Raw genomic sequence first — 17,889 nt, 5'->3', positions numbered from 1 at the left:
ATGGTGCTTAGGTAAGCAGAAAAAATAAAGCGAAAAGAACCCGAGGTAGCATTCAGCTGCAGGTCTATCACAGCCACTGACAGCACTGAGTCACTATGTGGGGGCCACTGCTAAACTTAATATTCTGGCCCCTTCCCACGGATCCCTTATTACAGACATAAGGCACTCTCTCTCGGCACAAAGTAAATAGAAGTATCCATTTCCCACTATTTAATCAGTTCCTGTCTATTCCAAGAGATTATACCAGTCACTCCAATTTAGAGTCAGCATCATGTAAGCAGAACTGTCAGAATAAACAAGGACTCTAAAAAACACTAGATACTGTTTATTCGTATCCAAAGCACTTGAGAAAGAGAGCCAAAACAATTCATGGTTCACACGCTTGCTTATCTTCCTAAAGGTTTACAAATCTTTGGTTGATTGGGACATCCATAGCTGCTTTGGACACTTTCACAAGACTTGTATCTTATGAGAACAGCAACCCTTTCTTTCCTATGTACGTGTGAGTCATCACTGTACCATTTCCAGTTCTCATAATCAAGCTGAACACACTCTTTATACACAAAACCAAGAAAAATTGCCAGTGCAGAGCACAGTCTCTACAATAATAACTTACAGGTTATTTGAACAAAAATCAAGAAATAAAAATAAAATTGTAAAGGCCAAACAAAAACAACCCAGAGGGAATACTGGTTTTAAATAAAGATATACTAACCTTATTCAATATTGCTCACTAAGAAGATGAGAACACCACAGACCCCTAGAATTAGTCTGAGCAGGCTTTTTCTACTATTTACACTGACTGGTTTCATATTTACACCCAGAAACCAAATAGACTATTTTTCCTTTTCACCAACTCTTGTTTTTATTACCACAGGGTTTTTAAACCTAGTTCTAAAAAGGTGTACTTTATTTTCTGAGAAAGCTGTGAAACTGGTATGCATCTAGTAATTTTCAGGAAAGCCACTGTATACATAAAAGTAATAAATATTACCCATTCATAGCAGCACCATTGAATCATCATGAATAAAGTGATTGCTTGTAACACAAGCGGGCCATAAGGGAGAGGGTTGGTTTGGTTTAAAGTGCAATTTATCCAGATTCAACAGTTTAGTTCAGCTTACGTTTTTACCACCAGAGGACATCAGAACTATTTCTGCCATTTATTTGATGGTAACAGAGGGAGTAGGCTACAGGTTGTGGTTCACATGTGGCTGTGAAGCTACTGGTGCACTATGAGGATTTCAGTTCACTGAAGTACCTCATCAAGAGACTTGCCACACCCATCCTGTAAAAATCCTTGTCAGATCTCAGACATTATATTTGCCTCAAGAATGGGAAGCTCAAAACCACACACACCTCAACACTGACAAGCAGACTCCAACAAATCCAGACAGTGAGTAGCTCCCCCGCCCCTATTTTTTCTTTCATTTTTTTTTTTCTTAACTCAATAAAGGGGGGAAAAATAGAGGCTAGATTAACTTTTTTAAAATAATCCAGTCTCTGCCATGATCACCTGTTTCTGGTTTAGTTAACAAGATACATTAGCTTAACCAGCTGTTTACAGATCTCTCCTAAAACAGGTAACAAAATGTCTCTAGAAACATTAGCGACTGGCTTTCAGTAAAGGTAACAAAGACACAAGGCAACAACTGAGAATCAGGCACTGGTACTACCTACAAATAGAGTAATTTGGTCCTTAGTCTACTGAACAAACATGTTCTGGTGGCCTTTGTTTATTCTTGGGGTTTTGAGATCAGCCTAATGCAATTGCGTATCAAAGCGAGTTTTGTACTTTAGGTACACCAGGATCAGGAAATACGCTTCATCAGAATCATCCTGTTTGCACATTGCTTGAAGTGCATACCAAGGAAGGCATCTGTCCCTACCTTATTCCTATAATTTGCTCTAGTTGTTCTTTGGAAAACAGAATAATGGACCAGAGTGAACTTTTGAACTGGCACAGCAGGACTATATTTCTTACTGAGAACAGAGTTTGCTTTTATTTTAGCTTTAGGATAAGTGTTACTTTTTTAGATCTGCTCAAGCTCAGTTTAAATGCCCCAGGTAACTGCAAGACCATGGACGTAGAACACACTGGCTAGGGACAAACAGGAAATGTAACTCAACTGTCCTAAATCCACTCATGAGCTCAGCATGTTACGTAGCAGCTACAGTAATTTAATTAATTAACTCCGACTGCCATGGTCTGACCTTTCCCATAACAAGTAGTAAATCCTAGATATCAAACTGCAGAATCATCTGCTTAGAAACATCCCCTAACTGCTTTCTCACATTTGAGCCACTTCATAACTGAGTGAACAGTTTACAGGAAGGGTATTCTCTCAGCTGTGAGGGTAAGAGATCTACAGCCAGTCCTATGCATTATTTTTTTCTATGTCCACTTCATAAAATAAATCTCCTAATTAATAAAAGGTTCCAAAAGGAGAATTTTCAGAAAGTTCAGAAATAACATGCACATTTCGATTTCATTTAAAGAAAAATCCCAGCCTTAAAAACAATCTAGATCTCTCTTCTACACAAAACCATGTACAGAACAACTGTCTAGTGAACAAATGCTTCAGTGTAAGAAGTCTTGCAAACAATTAATTCATGTATTATAAGAAGGTCTCCATGTACTTATGTGAACACAATATGCCATAGCTACACATAGCAAACCTTTAATTAGGTAGCCCTGAAAATAAGCAACACTGGTACCTTCAGGGATCTATAGCCAGAGGTCCCGGGCAGAAAGGCCGTGCAGAAGAGATGTGGGGCACACTGCTCTTCTTTTGTGGGAAGTGAATGGAAGCTACTAGAAATACTTTTCTACTAAAATGTCTCACTGTCTGAAGTGGTGTAGGAGGGATGTGTTACTAAATTCTCCTCAAGCTAAAAGGAGAATGCAGACAAATTGACGATCTGGGTAAAACTGAGGCATAAGATAAAAGTTTCATTTCTTTAACTAAGTTTGTGGTTAGGATCACATTTCATTTACAGGGCTAAAAATGTATGTACAATGCTCCAAAATGCAGAAACCTACAAGGAGTGAGGGGGAAAAAACATTCATTTATGTCCATTGTGCACCATTTTAACATCCTAAGCTCTGTGTTTCAGTTGGTTTTAAAACAAACAAAACCCCCAAACATAAAATCTCTTACATACTTATTTCCTCAACACCAGGAAAGGATATGGAGACTGCATCCACTAGCTGCAATTGCTGATTCTATGTTACACAGGCTCTAGAGTATTGCTAACTTCACTGGTGTGAATTACAATATCCAGTAGTCAATTCTACCTCCTTCTAAACAAACACAGAAAGCTGCAAAGTCTTGCTGAGGAAAAACAGGACGGCTGCAGGCTTAAGACCTTTACTGCTCTGAAAAAAAGCCTGACAAATATATGCTGCAACTAGACAACTACAAAGCAAAGGGTAGAGAGGAAGTAAGAGAACAGAGATTTTTCCCACAAGGCTGGTTCTAAACAAATGCTACTCACATGAACAGTGTACTATTTCTAAACAGATCAAGTCTTTCCATTTTGAAACTACAACACTAAAATTTCAATACTAGATAAAAGTTTATAGATGAGAAAAGTTTGACCTATGTTGCTAGGGAAGGTTCCCCTCACACAGTTTTTTGAATTTATTTATTTATTTAGAAATCTCTGATACAGCATGTTCCACAGGAAAAAACAAACAAACTTTCCCACAAAATTTTCTGCAAGAAGTGTATTTAAGTAGGAGAGATCATAGAAGGCAAGACAAAACTGATTGACCAATTCACAGCAAGCGAAGAAGAGAAGACTTAAATAATTTTACTTTCACTGCAAGAGAATAGGAATGTGCTCCAAGTCAGTGACTGCATCTCCAAGAGTAATGTCTAAGTTTATCAATCTTTTAAACATCTCACACTGACCAAACTACATGTTTTTTATAAATGATTTGCATAAAAAGCAGTTATACTGACAGGAAAGCAAAGTTAAGTCTTGTTACACCAGATAAAATCTTAGTACTTGGCTATTGGAGGACTGATTGCACACAAACTACTTGTGTTGCATTACAGGAATCAAACTGCTAGAGGATGCAGTCAGACAATATATGAATCTATATTTCAATGTTTAAAGAATTTTTAGCTTCTGTTAGGACAAACAGAATTAGAATTTAGAGCTAATACAGCAATGGTGACTTCTATTTAAACACATTATTTAGAGCAAAGCTCAGTTGGGAGCTGAAGACTTAAGAATACAAGCTAATACTTCTTGTTTTTAAACTCTGAAGGAGCCAGTCCTCCTTCACTGTTTTATTTCCCCTTTCCCATCATGGTGACTCACATAATGTGCTGCAAATGGAGTTTACAAGGCTATTAATATCAAACCCCTCTGTGAACCCAAACACCTTTTCAATAATAAAATGAGCATGTAAACCTACTTAGAATCCTGTTAATATACATTTATATGCCACACATACTGTCAAAGACTAGAACAAAGATGGTTATGAGGAAAGACACAAAAAGAGCAAGTAACACATAACAGGAAAAAAATTTCTGAAGCGGGCAAGCATGGATAAGAATTTAACAATCCCAGTAAGTTTTAGAATGCCCATTTCTACATGGAACTCTGGACTGGAGCTAAGCAACTTCAGTATAATTTGCATTATGAGGCACTCAGAGTGGAAAATGTCTCATTCATTCTTGTTTCTAAAAACGAACTTTGAAAAACCTCAATGCTTATATTATCTATACACACCATACTTGCATGATGAGCCTGAAAGGAAATTTGTGGCATGGGGATAAGGAAGAGGGAAGGGAAGAAGAGACATTATCAAGGATTGAAGACAGGAGGAAAGTCATCTGCAGCAGTCAAATGGAACAAACGTAAGGTAACAATCTTCTACACAAATATACCTCACATAATGTAACCACAGAAAAAAATAACTGCAATAGTCTTTAAAGACAACACATTCGCTGTGGATTTGCCTCTAGATAATTTGTTCATTTTTAAGGCAAAAAGAATTTTCTCTATTACCTTTCCTTTTTCTTCCTTCTTTTTAAAAACACCGGTCCTAGCATTTAATAATGGGTAACACTGAGAAACTTACCTCAAAGTACAGTGGGCTGTATATAACCTTCTCATTCTATTTTTGTATAGTGCCAGAACCCCTGAAGCCAACTTGATAATAATTCCAGAATAAAAATATTTTATGGGTAATGTATTTCAGCTTTGTTTTCTCCAGCAGTAAAACTTGTTTTCTAGTACTTTAAACAAAGTAAAAACATCCAGAATAGAAATATCTGTAATGTAAAATCAATAAAATTTACAATGCACTTTACTATTGATGGTAGTAACTCTTCTAAGTAGGCTTCTTCCATACTGTGTCACAATAAATAACTTCTTGAGTTCCTATTTTTTCCCAGCTACATACACAGACTATTAATGTATAGATGAGACAAGTACAATACCTGGCCTTTTACTATTAAATATTTTCACTGAAGCACGGTGAACCTTAAATCAGTATTCCCCTGTTCAACAGCCACCCATAAATGCCTAAAGGTATCAATTGCACTGTATCAGAAGAGTCAGGAGACTTAAGTTGACCTCTGGCACACCTTGGGCATGCATTCCACTGACGTTGGTGAGGAATGATGGACAGCTGAATTGCCTAGGTTCTCTATTGACTGTATTACCAGGCACGGGTTCTATACAGCACTACCTGAGTCCTAATTCCCAGCACGCCCTTTTGCTGAAGTCACAGCTGCTTATCAGATGGAAATCTGGGCATGCTCATTCCCTCCTGTTTTCCAAGGAGGAAAGCCCACGAATGCAGGCAGGAAGGAGACATAATGTGCTCCAAGAGGCACCTTGTCACTAAGAAAGCTGGCCTGGTGGGAGCCCTGCTGAACACACCTTCCCTGTAGTCCACAGCACAATCCATGCACGCAGCCACGGGCGGGCCCTGCACGAATTTTAAAACCCAGAGCGACCATACACACACCCCCTGCACATTTAAGCCTCTCTTGCTTACAGAGCAGGGATAGAAAAACGCTAATAAGCAAGACTCACTACTGAATACCAGAAAAACCTCCCCAAAGTTAGCAAGGTGCTTAAGATTAATGGACAGAAGAGAGCAACTGAATACTAGTGCTCACTAAGCATCAGAATAGGGTGACTAAGACACATAGTTCTCACCCAAAGAAGCTTTCTGGACAGCTCTTTTGCAAGGTATTTCTGAGAATTTCTAGTGGAACCAGAACAAGATCTGGTCAGTTTGTTCTAGTTTTTGTCTCTCTAGTAATAAAATCTGCCAAAGGGATAAATATATATATAAAGTCAACTTTGAAACTTCACTAGGTAAAGACAGGGTTACTTTAACCATACACAACCTTTCCCTCAGTGAGCAGAATCTGGCCTGAGGGTGTTTACAACTGCCCCAAGTTGACTAGAATTCTAAAAATGCAGACTGGCCTCCCAAAAATCTAGATCTAAACCAAGCTGTAATTAGCATGCTATCACTTTATCTCAATCCAGAGTGTATCTGAAAAGACTTTACAGAGTGTGGATCTACCATAAAAGTTACTCCACTCTTCCAATATCTGGCTGTCTTTGTCCTCCTTAGGAGGTCATCAGGTCTGTTAGAATCCTTAAGTCTGCTTCCCACCACCCTCATTTTCTTTTCAAAGAGTAACAACAGCACTGTATCTTGAACAATGAAAAGCCACAGATCATCAACATACATTGAATATTTTCCTTTTGGTAATGCACTCTAAGATTTGCTTGCTGAAGAGTCAGTCTGTCTTTCACTGGGGGGGGCATTAGGCAGGATGGGTTAATATGATTACACCAGGTCCCATTCTGCAGACTGATGCAGCTCTGCAGCTTCCTCTATTATTACAGAGTGCACACACTGTTCTGAGGTTGGATATTGAATGTATTAGAGAACTGAACTCCTGACAAAGAGCTTTTATAACTTTATTCAACAACACACCTGAAACAATATAAAAGAATTAAGGTATTTTCTGGGCCATCACACATCTCTGCCTACCTGCTGCTAAGACCATACCAGGTTTCTCACTGACAAATCACCTACAAATCTTGTGGGATTTGAGGATACCTACTAAGTTAGACCAAAAGGTAACACTCAGTTTTGTCAGCCAATAGGCTACATCTTTTAAGCTCCTTTCTCCCCTCATTTAAGGATAATAGTTTAGCAGATGAGATACATAAATATCACAGCTTCCAAATCAGATCTGGAGACTGAACAGGCCATTGCTAGAACACATTGTTCCCAGTAATTTGGCAGAGGTGCTCCCAATAATCTGGCAGGTGTTTCTGTATGGTGATGTAAGCCACCACAAAACAAATTTGGCATCTTTTGTTTTCCATTGAGTATCTTGGTACATATTCTGCTGTGTACATTGCTATTCCAGTCTACAAACATCAAAGAAACACACTATGTAAACCTCACCTCAAATTTATCCATGACAAATCACACTTGACTGTTTAGGTTTTATGCAGAAATGACTGACTTAGTGAGAGAGAGCAAAGCATCCTATTTCTTTAGTCTTGACCTTAGCAAGGCTTTCAACAGAATCACAGAACCAAGAATTGCATGGGACCTCTGGAGGTCACCTGGTCCAGCTCCCCTCCTTAAGCAGGGCCACCTACAGCCAGCTACCCATGACTGTGTTCAGACAGCTTTTGAATATCCCCTAGTATGCTCCCTGAGCAGCCTGTTCCAGCATCTAGTCACAGTCACGGTATCTTTGTAAACAAGCTGGGAACATACGGATTAGAGGAATAGACTACAGTAAGGTCAAAAGCTGACTGGACTGAACAACTGGTGGTTCAAGAGACAGCAAATTATTAGCAGCATTCCTCAAGGGTCAGTACTGGGGCTGATGCTGTTTAGTATCTTCATCAGGGCCAGGGCTGCCATTCAGAGAGCCCCTGGTAAGCTGAAGGAATTTCTTGACAGCAAACTCACGGAGTTTGACCAGGAAAATGCAAAATCCTGCACCTGGAACAAAAGAGTCCCATATTTGGATTACCAACTCAAGAAAATAACCCCATGCAAGTACAGAATGCAGACTGGCTGGGTTGCTGCTGGGCAGCCTAAGGGCTGCAAGGTGGCTCAGGTACCCAGAGACTCCGTAGAATCTCCACCTTTGCAGATATTCAGAAGTAGAGCAGAGAGGGCCCTGAGCATCATAATTAACTTTCAAGTGAGCCTGGCTTTGAACAGGAATTCAAACTAGATAGCCTCCAGACCTAAATTACTTTATGATCTGCCTGAAGCAGGTGAGGCTTCTGACATGAAGAGTGTTTAGATAGCTTTCTTAAAGAACTACATGCAATCGCTTTTTGAAGTGGTAATACACAGGTCCCTATCACCCTCCACAACTGGGCTTCTAAGAGTGGATTTTTATATCCTTGCAAAGCTCTGGGTCTACACACACCAACCAAAAGTCAAGCCTTTACTTCACATTCTTCATAATCCAAGTCTAGGTGGCAGTATAAAATACAAGATTATTAGATAAAATTGGAGTAAAACCTAGCTTAACAAATAACGTAGGAACAATAGCCATTCATGAAAATAGTAAAATTATGTCTGTTAGCTTTATAGGCCTTACTTTGATCCATGGGATACTGTATTCATCATCAAGAATTTCCACATCAGGAATATCAACTTACTACATCACATTGATCTCAGTTTTATAGTATTTAAATTAATTTCTGTTTCTCATCATCAAGAAGTACATTGTGCTATCATGGTTGAGCTAATTGGCAGGAGAACAACACTAGCAAACCTGCACGAGCGAGTGCACGCACAGTCTTTGTGTCATCTTAACTGAGAAAAGAGGAATAGAACTTCAGCCCATTGGCCAAAATTGAAACTTCATTTTCACCAAAATTATATAACCACTGCTGTCATAAAACTTTCCTTTAATTTAGTATGAGCAAAAAAACCCCCCAAATTAGACCCTAATTCAGTACCATCCCTTACCATAACGAAGGCACATTTCTTAACATAGGTAGAAATCTCAATCCATTGCTCAATCACAACCAAGAGATGATGCTTTTCCAGTTTTCATGCTGACAGAACTCAGATAAGTTGAACACCTCATGTTATCAGCTTTCAGGTATCTAGATATGTAAAAGCCAGATTTTCAATCTCTCATGTTGGATGAAAGGTTTTTGCCAACCTGCACAAAGATAAGCCAGCAGAGTTCCTGGCAGAAAAGTCAGAATCTAGTCCTATCATCAGAATGTTAGCCAAGTTCTCTAAAGGTATGAAAATGAGGATGTGGATAATTGCTAGTTTCTACTGGAGGGAACTGTACTTACAGGAACTAACCTCTTGCATGGATGAATAACATAATCCAATCTAATTCTGCCTTTGATGAAACCAAAACCAACACACTTTAAATAACTTTAAGATTCCTTCTCTGCTTTGCGATACACAGTAAAACAAGGGAGGAGGCACGACAATGTCTTCATGATCATCTATCAAGAAGAATAGAGATTTTTATTTTTCTTAAACACAAGTGTGGATTTGATAATAGATGCTACAAATATCTCCTTCCAGTGGTATGAAATGGGATTAGAGGAACAGATGACATTTCTAAAAAATGGATTTTCTATCAGGTTTTACAGCTCTTCTCAAAGCAATTTAGTTTCCTGAACTGAAACCTAACAAAACAGCTTGATTTTTGTGGTTTTTTGCTTAAAACTAAACAGGTGTACATTAAAGTGCATATGCTAATAAACACTAATATTTTTAATCTCTTTTAAAAAATTAGCAATTCTCCCCCCCAATTTACAGTAAGAAAGTACCAATCATAGAGACATACATTCAAATATCAATATCAGAAAGGTGATTATTGATTTCATTTTCCTGTAAGGTTTGAGACTGAAATCCTATTCTTCATCTACAGCACAGGACCTTGTATCAGAAGGTATTTCTAAGACAGCCACAAGTTAGAAAACACTTCTTTGACTATAGTCCCACCTAGAACAGGGACTTGGCAAAGGGAGTCTCACATATTCTAAGTTCTGTAAAGACGGCTCTCTTTCTGAAATTGCCACGCAGGACGTTTCCAATTCTCAAAAACCCAGGTGTTGGGAGAACTTTTACCCTGATGACACGTATGATGCTTCAGCCAGAGTGTGTTACTCACGCTTAAGCAAGAGGAAGAGGAACGCCACAGAGGTTTGTTAGAGCAGCCCCGCCGCCAGCAAGCGCCCACGAAACGCCACCTTTACCCACACCTGCCCCGATTTAATTGGAACAAAAAGCCTTCTCCCCCCTCATCCCACCGCCCCTACCTTCCACCGATCGCCCGATGCTGTGCAAGTGTGTGAGGGAGGGGTACGCGGCATGAACCCCCTTCAGGTACTGCTCCAGCTCCTCGGCGTGGTGGTACTTGAAGTCCAGCGCGGCCGCCACAGAAACCAGGCAGAGGATGAGGATGCCCACCGCGTCCTAGAAAGAAACAGATGAAGCTCCCTCCGCGGGCTTGTCGCCGTGCGGCGGCGGCAGCGGCCAGCCCGCGGAGAGCGCCCTCGCTCCCTCCCCCCTGGCTCGCTCCCTCGCTCGCTCCCTGCCTGCCGGGAGCAGGTGCCGCCCGCCCTACCCCGGCGGCCGCCCGCATGCTGCCGCCGCTGCTCCGCCACTGCCGCCCGCCCCGGGCGGGGGCCGCCGCCATCCCCCGGCCTCGCCCTGCCCCTGACTGACGCGGCCTCCATCCATTCAGCTCCCCGGCCCGCCCAGGGGTCGGGGCCCGGGGGGAGACATCCCTCCCCTTGTCCCTTGTCCCCTCCCTTCTTCCCGCCGCGCCGAGGGCTCTCACCTGTACGCGGCGCAGCTCCCGTGCGGCGGAGCCCTCACCGCTGCCCTCCTTTCACCGCTCTCTGCTGCTTTTCCCTCGTTTTTCTTACCGGAGGCGGTGAGTGGTGTCTGTAGGGATTAAAAAAAGAAAAAAAAAAAAAAAAAACCAAAAAAAACCGGGGAGGGGTGCAAACGTTCACATTTTGACTTTTGGTGTTATTTTGATTCTCAAGAAGGGTTGGTAAATAAAAACGAAGCTCCTCCTTGGCACCTGTGTGGTCCTGGTGTGTGATCAGGACGGCAGCACCTGGGGCCCAGAGACAAAGCCTGCTGCATGGTCCGTGAGAGAATTTATCCGCAAATCCAAGAAAATCTCTACCTCGCGCTATTTTTGTTTTGGCTTGTTTTGTTTAAAGATGAGTTTTTAATAGGCTTGTATTTGCTTGCTAAAAGGACTGGCTTCTATCTACAGAATTAAGTGCTTTTCTTGGTTCTGCACTAACCACATTGCCTTGGGGATATCTTGGTCTTGGGATTCACCACAAAGACTTTTTCATCAGCTTTTGTTGTTTTGAAGATTGAAAAGAACGAAGAGAAAGTTAAGCTGGCCTCCAGCAACAAAAATTAGGATAGTGTCTACATTTATTTAAAAATATGAATGTGGATATAGCTGAGTGTTAGAATACAAGTGCTTGTAAATTCTGTATTATTTTACTGAGGAAAAAAAGTTAAAACTGCCAGTGGGATTTCATCTGCTGCCTTCTGAAATTTACTGTGGTGGTTAATGTCAGAAATGGATGTTAAAGGAACTGAACCAATCTCAAACAACAAGTCCTGTATTCCAAATAGAAGACACTATACTTAACAAAAGTTCTTGTTAAACAAAAAGTTACTGTTAAATTTAAAAGTACCTTTTTTTTACCATGAAATTTTAAGAAAAAAATGTTGAAGCTATATATTAATGCAACTATCTGTAGTATCCCAATGTACCAGAGGCATATATATCTAAAAATACAAGATATCCACATCCAGACCTCTCTTATTTCATGGGAGGGACTTCTGTATCATAGATGACATACTTACAATGCAAATTACAAGGCTACTATATTAAAAGAGATATGTAATATTATATTTCTGTTGAATAGGGTTCCTTCTAGTATGGTATTCTAGGGGAGGGGAGAGACCCAGAGCCCTTCTCCCATATATTGACTCCACCTTATTTTAACTCTTATAACTTGACAAGACCCTCTCTCTCTTATCACAAATTAAAATTCTTGCAAGACTTAAATATGGATGTATTTTGCATTCTGTATTAAAAAATAAAAAAGTTGATAGTTGATTTTCATTATAGTTACCTGCTATGTGAAATGGCAGAGAAACTGTGGGATTACACTGCAAACATGTCTCCAGAGAAGCAGGAGGAAGGAGTCGACTACGTGAGCTTCATATTTGAATTTATTTGGCTTCAATATACATATTTATAGGCTCCTTGAAAGATGATCTGGAGACACCACTTGAGTAAGCAGGGAAGAAAATATACTCAGGTGATAATCCCACATAAACGTACCTGGAAACCTTCCTAAGATAATCACATGAAATCAGAGAACTCTGACTTTAAGCCAAAGTACAGTGTTGGCAACATGGTAAAAATCACAAGCAGTGTGAAAACTTAATCTCAGTGAAATAACTAAAGTCACCTTGGATACTGGGTAATCACACAGCGTTATCTCATTTGGAAATTACACCACCCTCTAATGTAGCCAGCACAGTCATGGTTAAATGAGAGTATTACTGCATAGGAGTGTTCAAAATGATGGATTGTTTCTGTGCCAGGTGCTCACAAATTAAGACAAGCCAGCCTGTTTGGCAATATTTGAGTTACATGTGACAGAATCAAAACCCATTTCTCCCTCCCCCCCCCAGCCTGCACAAAACTCAAAGATAAATTTGAATCGCTTTTCACGAGGTCAGTGTAAGCCAGCCTGGGCTATAATATTCTGGTAAACACAGTTGTGGGTAAAAGTCAGTACCAAAGATTAAATCCTGCATTAAACGAAGTCAGCAGTAAATCTGCCATTAGCACCAGTAGTTCAAAATCAGGGACTACGTGTCTGAAACTGATTGCAGTTGTTTTCCGCACTGCAGTGGGCAGCGACCCTTATGAGAAAGTGACATAAACAGAGAAGCCAACTCCTCTTGCTGCAAGAAGCATCATTCGCCTCTCGGTGTCATTCCGGATCGTCCATTCAAAAGTATTCAACAAGTAATTATTTAAGTTAGCACCTGAGCATGGGATTTGCGGAGAAAAACCGCAAGTTTGTATGTGAGCTTCGCACCCGTGATCTCAGCAGGGAGCTGGCTGGCTGGGGCTCGTCGGAGCGGTGTGATGCTGAGAGTAGCTGCGTTGCCCTCTAGTGACAGGCACAGAAATTCTTGCCACAAGAAACAGGTACGAAAAACTCCTCGTGCGATAGTTACGTACCACCCTAAGACTGACACTTCACAGACGCAGTTGAGATAGGTAACGGCAGCAAAAGGATCTTCTAGAAAATTTTGTGACTTTGGAGAGCCAGTCACAGAGGAGGCCTTGGAATTTGAAATCTTACTCAGCGTTTCAGCATCTTTCGTGTAGGATTCCTGCACTTTCCAAAGATCAGTAAGAAAAAATAGGTGCACCACATTATAACTGAACTGTCAAAATATTTTTGGTGAGAAATTCAAAAAGAAGTCACTAACAAAGATTAAGTTTTTTAAGAATCACCACTGCTATTAAAACCCTCTCATCTGAAATCACATGCTAGGCATACAGACTACAGCTACGTGTTCTTTACATTGATGTAACATTAAGGACTAGACAATCAGTTTTCTCTGGAGAAAAACCACAAGATAAAGGCTTTCTCAGGTGAGATGGACCAGACAAGTGAGCTCAGTACAAGTGATGACACAGACACAAGAACTTCATAGGACAGCACAGTCCTGGATTTGCATAAATCCAGATACGAATCACCTGAATAAACATCAATGAAGCCATTCTGGTGTATAATATCTGCACCGACAAGTTAACAGGCTGATGTTATTATGGCAGAAGAGAGATTCCCTGCAAGGAACAGCACAAAAGCATCAGAAATCTCTCAAACATTTGCCAACTGATTAGTTGTCTCTACCACACCGACAGTTCTCAGCTGAAACCTGCGTGTTTGGTTCATAAATCTCCTCCCCTCCATCCCAGCACAAGGATTACCCCTGGAGAAGAAAGGGACACCCCGCTGTGTCTGGTAATCTGCAATTAGAAAATGATCCCAAGGGAGACTATTAGCAGCTGGTATTGTTAAGAGCTGTCCAGACAACCACTGATTCAGCTGGAGAATCTGGAACCACAACCAGCTGCCTGGCAATCCTCTCACTCATCCCATCTTGCAAACAGCAAAATCTGCATACAGCAGAGATTTTGAGCTACTGTATGACAGCATGTTGTCACGTGCTATGGTAGAACAGGTCAGTTCTGCTCCACAGGAGGTTGAAAAATGGAAACATGATCTCATTCAAGACAAAGGTCTTGAGTGTGGTGTCTTGGGTATTGTAACACAACTGTAACGTTTTTCAGCTTTATCTTTTTCCTCTTAAATTGGCTTATACTTGCCCTTTTCAGCAGTCCACACAGAATTAGATGTAATCTGAAAATAAATTATCCTTGGAATGGCAGAACCTGATTTTGCACCTGAGGCATTATATGTCCCTGGGTAGGTAAGAGCATAGGACTAGGAATAGGGAAAGCTTGAAAGCTTTGGTGGGAAGTTCAGTGGCCTGTGGACAGATGCATTTCAGGGAAGTAAACCAAAAGAAGGAAGATGAGGAATGTCCATAGACGTCTTTAGGAGGTGAGAGGGGCCTGGAAGGTGGAAGGGTTATAGATACTGTGGTTGAGAAAAAGCAATTGAGAAGATTTGGCAGGTGAGTTCATATGGAAAAGGACTGAGAGCAGTCTTTCTGCTCACTAACATCTTGCTAATCTGACCTCAGGGTAACAAAATTTGAGGGATTTAAGATGTTGACATAGCATCTTGTCAGGTCTGCTAATTTGTATATTAAATGCATTGCAGTTAATACCATGGAATTTACAGAGATTCTTCATAGCTGATTTCTTGTTGATATTAAGCAATACTTTTGAGCAATCTGAAAATTATCCCAAGAATAGGACTCATTTCAGCTTTAGCCATTTGGAAAATCTGTCAAGCTTTGTAATAATGTTTTGCTATTTCTGCTAATTTCCTTCAAATCAAAATATCTTTTTAATTGCCATTGTCAAGAACAATGCAACACTCTTACTCATAATGATGGCACGTCTGTCTCCTGAAAACAAAATTCCTCCAGGCCACTTAGCATATCTGTTTCAAGTAAATAATGGTGCCTTTTGGAAAATGTCATTGTTTAACAAAACAATCCTTTACTTCTGTGCACTGATTTATGTATTATGGGCCTCTACACAGACAACTGAGTAAACAGTGTGCACTGAAATCTCCTATCAGTGAAAAGTACATATTGTGATGTTTTGCACTAACCTTATTCTTTTGGGAAAGAAATAAAAACGGAGCTTTCCAGATATACAATAGCTACGCATTTGCTGATTGACAGTTTAAAAATGAATGTTTACTGGTGCAATAAACAAGCATGCCACTTGTTTGACCTCAGTGAAAGCAGCTGGCAAGACTTGGATTAATCTGTTCTGGCTGTGTACAGGTTAGACTGTCATTTATTAAACCATATGGCTCTGTGTAGGCTCCATTTCTCTGTAGATATGGGTATGGTTTTGTAACCAGCTTAAAGTAACCTAAAACAGAGCTGTCCCTGAGAGAGGCAGCCCTACTGCCTCCCTTTTGCTGGTGTGAGCACTTGAGCAGCTGTGTGGTTGATTGGATTGTGGAACTCTGGAAGTTCTGGAAGCTAACCCAAACAAACACACACACACACCCACACACCCCCCATCCAAAGAATCTCTGTTTTCTCTGTTAGCCTCACCTCCCTAATCCATACAGGCACTGGCCTTTGCTGGGGCAGCAGAAGAGCCAGATGGCTCCTGGAGAGTGAGAGTGAATTGAGAGTGATGTGCTGGCTAAGAGGAGGTAAGTATGGGATGCCACAGATCAAAAAAGAGTCTCTTTGGAAGAATAAGATGAGCTTATAAGAGAGAGACTGTTGTGCTCTGCCTCTCTTCTGGCAGTGGCTTGTTCCCTAGATACATGAAGTCCTGTTACTCTCCTCCCCCACTAATGATATGGGAATATTAATGCTGAATTTAACTATACATTAATTAGCGCTTGTCAAACAGTCTTGTGATGCCTATTAAACAGAAATTTGAGAAGGAGAATCCTCTTACAAATAAGGAAACCTCTGCTACTCTTAGTCTGATACTGTTGCCTGTTTGGTATAGAAAATGATGATAATATATGAATAGTTCCTCCAGCCACATGAGCCTTCCAAGACAACTGTCATGACAGAAAACTTCTTAAGGTTACCTTGATACAGCCAGCATTTACAAACACAACAGCCTGCATAAAAGAACACTGGAAATAATAACTTTTATTCACAAATGCTGGTAAGTGAAAGAAAAGCTGCTCCCGTGGTGGCTACGGAGGCTGGCTAAAAAGCAGCCCTTAGCAAGACACAACCTGTACAGCAAGCATCTTTCAATACTCAGGATTTGAAGGTAGGTTTTTTCAGGTCATGAATATCTTAATCAGAAAATCCAAAATCAGGATGAAAAAAGTTGTTTTGCTGACAGCAGAGAATTTTTCCCCCCTAGTTCTTTTACAGAATTATTAGAAAACTATAAAAGTAGGCAAGATTTTATATGAAGCAAGAAAGACCAGGTAAACTTTAATTTGGTCTTGATTCACTGAAGATGTATACAATTAAACTTCCAATGTCATTTATTTACAAATGCTTCAAAGTGATTTCTGGATTTAGAATGCTTTGTACTTAAACTAGATCATGAAAAAATAAACAGTTTTTTACAACAGTGCTTCCCTCAAAGTAACCCCTCAGCAATTTTTCCTGTCAAATCCACACACAGAGAAGATATATAGGATAAGGGATGCTTTAGCATTCTTGGCACATCTTTGGTATGGATGTTTCAGAACAACATATATTACACCAGGCTTAAGCAGAGTCATCAGGCACCAAACTGACATATGAGCAAGCCCCAGATTGGAACAATTTCCTGTACCAGCTACAGAAGGAGACAAATCTTCAATGAGGTTTAATGTCTTCATTTTTATTTTGCTAATATATGGCTGTGTAAATATAATATAACATTCTCCCCTGGGAATGAGGATTTCAAGAGTTTAAGCAAGAGTGGCCTCATCTCATTTGCATTAGTAATCCTTGTTGGCAGTCTCACACACAGGAAGCCTGAAAATACACAAGAAAAACATTAATTCCCCAGAGAGCCTGTGGTAAGGAGATCTCTAAATTAAGATAACTTGAAGGATATCCTTATTTCAAGGCATGCATTCAAATCCCCATAACAAATAGCAAGGCTGAATATTGCATGAACCGCAAAGATTGACAAAACCTTTTCGGTAGTTGATTGATTTTCATATACTTTTAATTATCGTTCATCCTACATGGTTTTTAATGGATATTTATGGGGCCTCAATCTGCTCTTTTCATTATACACAAAGTAGCTTTTCTGCGCCTCTTGTTTGCATGACTGCTCCCATGCAAGCCTAACTCTGTGAAAGTCTGTCTTTGATCAATGACTGAACTGTTGAGAGAAGTATTTGGTCTTTAATACTACCTTGTTGTGGGCTGATACTTCGAATTCCATTGTATACTACAAAAATTTCCATAGATTGCCATGGATATAGATAACTGAGCATTAAAAAATTTACATTTCCCATATTTGCCTTCTTTGAACATAAATTATTTCATTTTGTCCTAATATTCATAGATCTGTTGTGCTTCAGATTTGGCATTATTGCAAAGTAACTATCACAATTACAAATGTATTACAATATAAGCCTAATGTGATTGCTGGTTTACAGAGTCATGGTACAGATCTTAGA

General features: G+C 40.1%; 1 protein-coding gene across 2 annotated transcripts in view; it reads right to left on the bottom strand.

The window, feature by feature from the left end:
- Positions 1–10,690, bottom strand: part of CPM (carboxypeptidase M) — a 28,181-nt gene extending 17,491 nt beyond the window's left edge. Inside the window, exons 1-2 of one of the 2 annotated variants that reach the window (XM_032106268.1) lie at positions 10,632–10,690; positions 10,324–10,480 (exon numbers count right to left, since the gene is read on the bottom strand). In XM_032106268.1, coding sequence (XP_031962159.1) covers positions 10,324–10,480; positions 10,632–10,649 — 175 coding nt within the window. In that variant the 5' untranslated portion in view covers positions 10,650–10,690. Of the gene's footprint in view, positions 1–10,323; positions 10,563–10,631 lie in introns of those variants that run through there. The other variant, XM_032106269.1, reaches the window with a different exon arrangement.
- Between the last annotated feature and the right edge of the window lie 7,199 nt (positions 10,691–17,889).

This window comes from Corvus moneduloides, chromosome 4, assembly GCF_009650955.1.
Source record: "Corvus moneduloides isolate bCorMon1 chromosome 4, bCorMon1.pri, whole genome shotgun sequence".
In the NCBI taxonomy this organism is placed as follows: Eukaryota; Metazoa; Chordata; class Aves; order Passeriformes; family Corvidae; genus Corvus; species Corvus moneduloides.
Note: the sequence above shows the minus strand (reverse complement) of the source record. Positions and strands in the feature narration are given on the sequence as shown.